This window comes from Rhinoraja longicauda, chromosome 16 (assembly GCF_053455715.1).
Source record: "Rhinoraja longicauda isolate Sanriku21f chromosome 16, sRhiLon1.1, whole genome shotgun sequence".
NCBI classification, from domain to species: domain Eukaryota; kingdom Metazoa; phylum Chordata; class Chondrichthyes; order Rajiformes; family Arhynchobatidae; genus Rhinoraja; species Rhinoraja longicauda.
In genome coordinates this window covers 6886404-6897165 of record NC_135968.1, presented here as the reverse complement: position 1 = coordinate 6897165, position 10762 = coordinate 6886404, and the positions used below count along the sequence as shown (strand labels likewise).

Sequence of the window (10762 nt, the reverse complement as noted above, 5' to 3'; positions counted from 1 at the left end):
CAGCTCGTTCTATACACCCATCACCCTCTGTGTAAGAAAAAGTTACCCCTCAGGTTCCCATTAAATCTTTCCCCCCCTCGACTTAAACCTAAGTGCTCCGGTTCTCGATTCCCCTATTCTGGACAAGAGACTCTGTGCATTTATCCGATCTGTTCCTCTCGTGATTTTATACACCTCCATAAGATCCCCCCTCATCCTCTTGCGCTCCAAGGTATAGAGACCCAGCCTGCTCAACCTCTCCCTATCGCTCACATTCCTGTCCTGTCAACATTCTTGTGCCTTTCCTCGCTAAACCAGCATCTGCAGTTCCTTTTTTTTCTATTTCACCATTGAAGTTGTGATGTTGCTGTGATGTGTCGAACGATTTTTGAATGGCCCGTTCGACCCTATTTCTGTTTCGGGTCTATTTTATTATTTTGCCTCACACTCATTTCCGTACATTCCTGTAGATAATATTTGTAAATAGACGGGACAAAGGAATTAATCAGAGAGGAATTAATCAGCACCCTCGATGACCTCAAAAGATCTCAAAGCTCTTTGGAGCGGCAAAGTGCCTTTGAAATGTGGTCTCCATTGTGGCAAATAAATTTGTGAACGATTTTTTGTAATGATAGTAGTGAAGACGGCAGGTTCAATTTTGTATCTGTGGACAATCGGGTTTATAATTAACATCAATGTGCCTTTTAATCTAATAAAGATGCAAAGATTAACCCCATTTTTAAGTCATGTTCAGTGATTACTTTGGTCGCCCACTTTAGACTTTGGACGTCAGGGATACAGAACGGAAACAGGCCCTTCGGCCCACTGAGTCTGTGCCGACCAGCCATCACCCACACACTAGAACTATCCTATACACCAGGGGCGATTTACGATTTTACCGAGGCCAATTACCCTCCAGACCTGTACGTCTTTGGAGTGTTGGAGGAAGGATCTCTGTCCTTAATTCTGAGGCTATGACCTCTAGTCCTAGGCTCCCCCACTATAGACAATAGGTGCAGGAGGAGGCCATTCGGCCCTTCGAGCCAGCACCGCCATTCAATGTGATCATGGCTGATCATTCTCAATCAGTACCCCGTTCCTGCCTTCTCCCCATACCCCCTGACTCCGCTATCCTTAAGAGCTCTATCTAGCTCTCTCTTGAATGCATTCAGGGAATTGGCCTCCACTGCCTTCTGAGGCAGAGAATTCCACAGATTCGCAACTCTCTGACTGGAAAAGTTTTTCCTCATCTCAGTTCTAAATGGCCTACCCCTTATTCTGAAACTGTGGCCCCTTGTACTGGATTCCCCCGAATGGCCTCCTCCTGCACCTATTGTCTATTGTCTATTGCCATGAAGAAGGGCCTCGACCCGAAACGTCGCCCGTTCCTTCTCTCCAGAGACACTGCCTGTCTCACTGAGCCTCTCACTCCAGCATTCTGTGTCTATTTTCCATTCAGCACAAACTGTGTTTAAACTTTCTGCGTGATTGCTAAATCACATTGACCCGCATCAGCCCTGCATTCCTCGCACCGTCCTCCTCTATTTCCCCAGCCGGTCTAATCTTGTATGTTGACACAGTTTCTGCCTCAGTTGCAAAGCGAACCACAGTTGTTGGGAACCTTAGTGACTGAGTCTCTCCTGCCCCGGAGTTTGCAAGTAGGTTTCCTGACCCACACAGGGGGTGGTGCAGCGGTAGAGTTGCTGCCTTACAACGCCAGAGGCCCGGGTCCCCGGTTCGATCTCCGCTAAGGGGGGGGGGGGCTGCCTGCACGGAGTTTGTACGTTCTCCCTGCGTGGGTTTTCTCCGAGACAGACAATAGACAGGCTGAGAGGGATTATGGGCCAAACGCAGGCAGGTGGGAGGACGTGGAGATGGAACATGTTGGTCAGTGTGGGCAAATCGGGCCAAAGGACCAGTTTCAATAAACAATAGGTGCAGGAGTAGGCCATGCGGCCCTTCGAGCCAGCGCCGCCATTCAATGTGATCATGGCTGATCATTCTCAATCAATACCCCCGTTCCTGCCTTCTCCCCGTACCCCCTGACTCCGCTATCCTTAAGAGCTCTATCCAGCTCTCTCTTGAATGCATTCAGAGAATTGGGCCTCCACTGCCTTCTGAGGCAGAGAATTGCACAGATTTAACACCAGAGATCTTCGGTTCCAGCACCTTGCGCCTGCCTTCGATTTAAAGCAGCATCTGCAGTTTTTTTTCTTCCCTACTTGTAAAGTCGACGTTCTGCTCATTTGGTGCCATGCATCTTGCTCAATGTGTGCTAGTTGCTTCCAATCCTAATAATCAGCTGGTTCAATAAACAAAGGCCAGATTAACTCAGCATTAATGGGGGAAAGATAGTGCCCCCTTGGCCCTTCTACTTAACAGCCGTGAAGTGAAAGGTAAATGTTTTCCTTTGCTGATATGGTGGAGTGTACTCTGTTTTTGATTGCAGGGCAAAGCCATTGAAAGTCATTTATTCCACTGAAAGGTCACCGACTCCAGGAGGTTCACTGACTTTAATGCTGAAGGCACACATTAATAAACATGTGTATAAAATCAGGAGGAATAGAGTCTCTTGCCCAGAGTGGGGGGGGGGGAATCGAGGACCAGAGGACATAGGTTCAAGGTGAAGGGGAAAAGATTTAATAGGAATCCGAGGGGTAACGTTTTCACGCCGAGGGTGGTGGGTGTACGGAACGAGCCGCCAGAGGAGGTAGTTGAGGCTGGGACTACCCCAACGTTTAAGACGGCCACATGGATAGGACAGGTTTGGAGGGATGTGGACCAAACGCAGGCAGATGGGCCGAAGGGCCTGTTTCCACGCTGCATCTCCCCAGGCGGCACGGTAGCGCAGCGATAGAGTTGCTGCCTTACAGCGAATGCAGCGCCGGAGACTCAGGTTCGATCCTAACTACAAGTGCTGTACTGTACGGAGTTTGTACGTTCTCCCCGTGACCCGCGTGTATTTTCTCCGAGATCTTCGGTTTCCTCCCACACTCCAAAGACGTACAGGTATGTAGGTTAATTGGCTGGGCAAATGTAAAAATGGTCCCTAGTGGGTGTAGGATAGTGTTAGTGTGCGGGGATCGCTGGGCGGCACGGACCCGGTGGGCCGAAGGGCCTGTTTCTGCGCTGTATCTCTAAATCTAAAAAAAAAAAAGACTGGATAACTAGAGTACTTTTGGGTAGACACCAAAAGCTGGAGTAACTCAGTGTGTCAGGCAGCATCTCTGGAGAAAAAGGAGTAGGTGAGGTTTCGGGTCGAGACCCTTCTTCAGACAGAGTCAGGGCAAAGGGATATAGACGGTGATTTGGAGAGATTTCGAACAAATGTATGAAAAATATGCAAAACAAGTAACAATGATCAAGGAAAGGTGGAGCCCACAATGCTCCATTTTTGGCTGTGGGATGGGCGATAAAAGATGGAAACATAGACAATAGGTGCAGGAGTAGGCCACTCGGCCCTTCGAGCCAGCACCGCCATTCAATATGATCATGGCTGATCATCTACAATCAGTCCCCCGTTCCTGCTTTCTCCCCGTATCCCGTGATCCCGTTAGCCCTAAGAGCTCGATCTAACTCTCTCTTGAAAACATCCAGTGAATTGGCCTCCACTGCCATCTGCGTCAGAGAATCCCACAGATTCACGACTCTCCTGCACATGGAGTACAACGAGTTGTACAGATAGTGGAACTCAACAGAACGGCAGTGAAACTAGCGTGACGACTAGGTTGGTGGAGGGACGGAGAGAGAGAGAGAGAGCGAGGGCATGGAAGGGCGACAAGAAGCTAGAGAAATCAATATCCACACCTCTGGGTTACAAGCTGCCCAAGTGAAATATGAGGCGTTGTCAATCTGTGGAATTCACTGCCTCAAAAGGCAGTGGAGGCCAACTCTCTGAATGCATTCAAGAGAGAGCTAGATAGAGCTCTTAAGGATAGCGGAGTCAGGTGGTACGGGGAGAAGGCAGGAACGGGGTACTGATTGAGAATGATCAGCCATGATCACATTGAATGGTCTGAAGAAGGGTCTCGACCCGAAACGTCACCCATTCTTTCTCTCCTGAGATGCTGCCTGACCTGCTGAGTTACTCCAGCACTTTGTGAATAAATACCTTCGATTTGTACCAGCATCTGCAGTTATTTTCTTATACACATTGAATGGCGCTGGGCCTCACTCTGACAATGGAGGAGGCCCAGGATAGAAAGGTCAGTGTGGGAATGGGAGGGGGAGTTAAAGTGTTGAGCAACCAGGTTGAGTGACCCACATGGACTAACCGGCCAAAGTTTTCAAGGACTTCAAGGTTACGGGGAGAATACCGTAGGTTTGTGGGCGGCGCGGTGGCGCAGCGGTAGAGTTGCTGCCTCACAGCGCCAGAGACCCGGGTTCGATCCTGACCAAGGGGGCTGTCCGTGCGGAGTTTGTACGTTCTCCCTGTGACCGAGTGGGTTTTCTCCGGGTGCTCTGCTTTCCTCCCACGCTCCAAGGATGTGCAGGTTTGTAGCTTAATTGTCCTTCTGTAAGTTGTCCTTAAAATGTAGGGCGTGGATGATCAAGCAGGATTATACAGAACCAGCGTGAACAGGTGATCGATGGTCAGCGTGGATTCGATGGGCTGAAGGGCCTGTTTCCATCCTGTATCTCCAAACTAAACCGAAGATTTAAGATTTCAGACTTCAGACTTTAGCCTAAAGGGTCTCGACCCGAAATCACGGCCATTCCTTCTGTCCAAAGATGCTGCCTGTCCCCGCTGAGTTACTTCAGCATTTTGTGTCTATCCTTCAAGAAAACCTATCTGAAGAAGGGTTCCGGCCCTAAACGTCACCTATTCCTTTTCTCCAGAGATGCTGCCCGACTCGCTGAGTTACTCCAGCACTTTGTGTCCTTTGGTGTAAACCTGCATCTGCAGTTGCTTGTTCCTAATTTAAAGATTGGATGTGTTCCGTGGGATATGGGGAGGAGGCAGGAACGGGGGTACTGATTGAGAATGATCAGCCATGATCGCATTGAATGGCGGTGCTGGCTCGAAGGGCCGAATGGCCTCCTCCTGCACCTATTGTCTATTGTCTATTTTGCAAAGAGCAGGTTTGAGGTTGGACACATTTTTTTATCCCAATCTGGGCAGGTTTAGTTTAGTTTAGGTTAGAGATACAGCGCGGAAACAGGGCCTTCGGCCCACCGAGTCCGCGCCGACCAGCGATCCCCGCACATTAACACTACCCTACGCAAGCTAGGGACAATTTACAATTTACCTACAAACCTGTACGCCTTTGGAGTGTGGGTGGAAACGGGAGATCTGGGAGAAAATGCATGCGGTCACGGGGAGAACGTACAAACTCCGTACAGACAGCAGCCGTAGTCGGGATCGAACCCTGGTCTCTGGCGCTGCAAGTGCTGTAAGGCAGCAACTCTACCGCTGCGCCACCGTTCACTTAGTAAACAGAAGATATTGTGCCCCAGGTCTGTTAAGTACAGGTTAATTTCCCAGGTTTACTGACAAATTCATCCTTTGAGCCCCTTTAGAATTCTGTGCTCAACTACTTAGTTCGACTGGTATCACCCGACACCATTACGGGTACTGACCTCCCCCACCATTGAAGGGATCGACTATCAGGCTATTTCCCAGCAGGAAAAATGTTCCCGATGCTGGGGGAGTCCTGAACCAGGGGGTCACGGTTTAAGAATAAGGGGTAGGCCATTTAGGACTGAGATGAGGAAAAACCTTTTAGACCTAGAGAGTTGTGAATCTGTGGAATTCTCTGCCACAGAAGGCAGCGGAGGCCGATTCACTGGATGTTTGCAAGAGAGAGTTCGATTTAGCTCTCAGGGCTAATGGAATCAAGGGGTATGGGGAAAAAGCAGGAACGGGGTACTGATTTTGGGTGATCAGCCATGATCATATTGAATGGCGGTGCTGACTCGAAGGACCGAATGGCCGACTCCTGCACCTATTTTCTATTGAACACTACAAACACCATGGGCGGCACGGTGGCGCAGCGGTAGAGTTGCTGCCTTACAGCGAATGCAGCGCCGTCAGAGACTCAGGTTCGATCCTGACTACGGGCGCCGTCTGTACGGAGTTTGTACGTTCTCCCCGTGACCTGCGTGGGTTTTCTCCGAGATCTTCGGTTTCCTCCCACACTCCAAAGACGTGCAGGTATGTAGGTTAATTGACTGGGTAAATGTAAAAATTGTCCCTAGTGTGTGTAGGATAGTGTTAATGTGCGGGGATCGCGGGGCGGCACGGACTCGGTGGGCCGAATGGCCTGTTTCCGCACTGTATCTCTAAAAAAAACCAACTGAACTTCGAACTACGAACTGCCTTGGTTGAACTAGAGTTTGGGCTTTTGTTTTGTTTTGCATGAATATTTTTTTTAATATAACTTGTTTTGTTTGTTTATTATGCGATCTATTGAAGAAAATGTGCATGTTTGCAGATCTGTTATCCTGCTGCACAGAAGAATTTTATTGTGTCGGAAGGAACTGCAGATGCTGGTTTACACTGAAGATAGATACAAAACGCTGGAGTAACTCAGCGGGACGGGCAGCATCTCTGGAGGGAAGGAATGGGCGACGTTTCGTGTCGACACCCTTCCACATACTTTTTTTTTTCCTTTACAAATACTTTGTTCCAAAAACAGAACAAATATACAAAGCAGTAATGTGACCAAATCAAAGGCTGCCCCTGTATCGGCAGTTTACAAAACCAACAATTAGCAGATTAAAATCCCGCCATCTTTGTCAACAATACAATCGACCTCCAGCGGTGACCAGCGTTCACGGAAGGCCTCCAGGGTCCCCGTGGACACTGCGTGTTCCCACTCCAGGGACACGCGGGCACGGACGTATGCCCGGAAAAGGGGCAGGCAGCCCACCCCTGTGCGACCCCCCCGTGCGAGAAAAAACTTTTTTAGTCAGAGAGTTGTGAATCTGTGGAATTCTCTGCCTCAGAGGGCAGTGGAGGCCAATTCTCTGAATGCATTCAAGAGAGAGTTGGATAGAGCTCTTAAGGATAGCGGAGTCAGGGGGTATGGGGAGAAGGCAGGAACGGGGTACTGATTGAGAATGATCAGCCATGATCACATTGAATGGCGGTGCTGGCTCGAAGGGCCGAATGGCCTCCTCCTGCACCTATTGTCTATTGACCCTTCTTCATACTGGGAGTCAGGGGAGAGGGGTATGGAAGGGCAAGGTGTGAAGGCACAGATCAAAGAGGACGATGGTGAAGGAAATGTGGAATGGTACATTGTTGGCTGAGGGGAAGGTGACAGACAACGAGGCACACAATTCATTGTTCTGTTTCCATACACGGGACAACGAGACCCTCTCTCGTGTTTCCGGTATGTTCTACCAGGCTGTTGACTGCAGGGAGTTTGCACGTTCTCCCTGTGAATGCGTGGGTTTTCTCCGGGTGCTCCGGTTTCCTCCCACATTCCAAAGTCGTGCAGGTTTGCAGGTTCATCGGCTTCCAGTGTGTAGGGAAATTCCCCCGCGTGTGTCAGATAGAACAGGCGGGTCAAAGGACCTGTGTCTCTAAAAAACTAAACTAACGCCTGTGACCAAACGTGTAAAATGTTACCGCATTATAGGTTGGCGCAGCGGTAGAGTCGTTGCCTCACAGCGCCGGAGACCCGGGTTCCATCCGCGCTACGGGTGTTGTCTGTACGGAGTTTGTACGTTCTCCCCGTGGGTTTTTCTCCGAGATCTTCGGTTCCCTCCCACGCTCCAAAGACGTGCAGGTTTGTACGCTGAACGGCTCGGTATGAATGTAAAAACCTACGCAGGTGCCGCGGGGAGTGTGCGGGAAGGGACTGCAGGTGCCGGGTTACATGCGAAGGCAGGCACAAAATGCCGGAGTTACTCAGCGGGACGGGCAGCATCTCTGGAGCAAAGGAACGGGTGACGTTTCGGGTCGAGCCCCTTCCTCAGCCCTGGGTCATGTGGAGAATGTACAAACCCCGGAGAAATGGAAATGTAAATTGTCCCTAGTGTGTGCAGGGCAGTGTTAATGTGCGGGGATCGTTGGTCGGTGCAGTCTCGGTGGGCCGAGGGGCCTGTTTCCATGCTGTCTTGTCTAAAAGAAGGCTGCGCAGGCCAAATGCATGAATGTTTTCAAGAGAAAGTTAGATATAGCTCTCAGGACTAACGGAATCAGGGGATGTGGGGAGAAAGCAGGAACGGGGTACTGATTTTGGATGATAGACAATAGGTGCAGGAGTAGGCCATTCGGCCCTTCGAGCCAGCACTGCCATTCAATGTGATCATGGCTGATCATTCTCAATCAGTACCCCGTTCCTGCCTTCTCCCCATATCCCCTGACTCCGCTATCCTCAAGAGCTCTATCTAGCTCTCTCTTGAATGCATTCAGAGAATTGGCCTCCACTGCCCTCTGAGGCAGAGAATTCCACAGATTCACAACTCTCTGACTAAAAAAGTTTTTCCTCATCTCTGTTCTAAATGGCCTACCCCTTATTCTTAAACTGTGGCCCCTGGTTCTGGACTACCCCAACATTGGGAACATGTTTCCTGCAGTTGCTCCAGTCTTTCAACATATGACAGTCCCGCCATTCCGGGAATTAACCTAGTAAACCTACGCTGCACGCCCTCATATTGAATGGCGGTGCTGGCTCGAAGGGCCGAATGGCCTACTCCTGCACCTATTTTCTATGTTACTAAAGCAAAAAAAAAAAAAAAAGTTCCCCCGAAAGAAAGCAGGCTTCTCAATGATGCACAACAGATTAACTTTAATGTGTTCACAATTTCAAACAGTGCACCTCAAAACAGGGTGTATAAAATGAAAGGACCTACATTAGCTAGGCATGCATCCTTCATTAATGTTGACACACTCACCTAGACAGGGTGAACACAAAGAATAACACAACACTCACCTCAGTTTCCCGAAAAGCCGTCTCGGGTTGTAACAACAGCTCGCGATTTCTCAGGTGAACTTTAAGTTATCAAATACACACAGATAAACTTTTTTTTAATGAAGATTTGCCACAGCACTACACACAGAAATTACACGGGAGACAAGAATAAAGCGGATTTCTTGCGTTATCTAGAACATTGCATGATAATACCGCACAACGGAGACGGTGACACGCAACTAGATGCTAGTTTAACCCTTCAGGGGAAGTGAAAAACAAAAATCAAAGAACAGACATTTTTTTAAAAGCCACGGTGAGATTAAAATGAAAGTTGACGCCGAACACAGTGGTCGATTTAAATCGGGGACGTCCGTAAATATAGCAGCTTCGAAGTAAACAGGAGCGTGGTCGCGATCTTTTAGTTTAGGCGTCTCGAGTCGTTTGCGTTACGAGCGGTTTGCCTTGGCCAAATTGCGGGCCGCACGCGGGTAAAATACATCGACTCCGGTGGCCAAGCGTCGTAGTTTCTATAAGAAAGGGGGCGGGCGGGGAGGGGTGTGTGTGTGTGTGTGTGTGGTTAAACCGCACTCCGGCGCTCCCTCTGCCACGGGTGTGAGTGCCGACTGACCGGTCGACGACGCTGGGGGTCACTACGGCGCCAATTCGCGGATCCTGCACGCCACCGCGGTGATCAGGGCCGCCCCCTTGCCGCTGCCGTCTTCCGACAACAGGAACGTCACGTCGCAGTCCGGTGCCAACTCCTGCACCGTCTGGTGCATGATCTTCGAGAAGCTGCCGGGGGGGAGGGGGGGGGGGGAGTTAAAGTTACAATTGCAGTTTTGACCAAAAAAGGGCAGAGCCGGCGAACGCGCGGATGACAGCGAGGGTATCTCGACGCGGTCGGCTGCCCTGGAGGGTTACATCACGTGGGAAACAAGGGAGGGGTAGCTGAATGGATCGAAAATTGGCTTCGCTGAAGGAGCGACTAGGCTTGTACACACTGGAATTTAGAAGGACGAGAGGGGATCTTATCGAAACATGGCTCTGTAGACACAATGAACTGCAGATGCTGGTTTACTAAAAAAAAAACAACTCAAAGGAAAGGAATTCTCTGCCTCAGAAGGCAGTGGAGGCCAATTCTCTGAATGCATTCAAGAGAGAGCTAGATAGAGCTCTTAAGGATAGCGGAGTCAGGGGGTATGGGGAGAAGGCAGGAACGGGGTACTGATTGAGAATGATCAGCCATGATCACATTGAGGGGCGGTGCTGGCGCAAAGGGCCAAATGGCCTCCTCCTGCACCTATTGTCTATTGAAGCATGCAGGTACAGCAGGCAGTGAAGAAAGCCAACGGAATGTTGGCCTTCATAACAAGAGGAGTTGAGTATAGGAGCAAAGAGGTCCTTCTGCAGTTGTACAGGGCCCTAGTGAGACCGCACCTGGAGTACTGTGTGCAGTTTTGGTCTCCAAATTTGAGGAAGGATATTCTTGCTATTGAGGGCGTGCAACGTAGGTTTACTAGGTTAATTCCCGGAATGGCGGGACCGTCTTATGTTGAAAGACTGGAGCGGCTAGGCTTGTATACACTGGAATTTAGAAGGATGAGAGGGGAGGATCTTATCGAAACGTATAAGATTATTAAGGGGCTGGACACGTTAGAGGCAGGAAACATGTTCCCAAAGTTGGGAGGGGGGTCCAGAACCAGGGGCCACAGTTTAAGAATAAGTGGTAGGCCATTTAGAACGGAGATGAGGAAAAACTTTTTCAATCAGAGAGTTGTAAATCTGTGGAATTCTTTGCCGCAGAAGGCAGTGGAGGCCAATTCTCTGAATGCATTCAAGAGAGAGCGAGATAGAGCTCTTGAGGATAGCGGAGTCAGGGGGTATGGGGAGAAGGCAGGAACGGGGTACTGATTGAGAAT

General features: G+C 49.7%; 1 protein-coding gene across 1 annotated transcript in view; it reads right to left on the bottom strand.

Annotated features, from left to right (window-relative positions):
• Window positions 1–8709: 8709 nt before the first annotated feature.
• hk1 (hexokinase 1) overlaps window positions 8710–10762 on the bottom strand; it is a 59535-nt gene continuing 57482 nt past the window's right edge. The window contains exon 17 of the mRNA XM_078413119.1: window positions 8710–9635. Within this exon, the coding sequence (XP_078269245.1) occupies window positions 9494–9635 (142 nt within the window). The 3' untranslated portion in view covers window positions 8710–9493. The remainder of the gene's footprint in view (window positions 9636–10762) is intronic.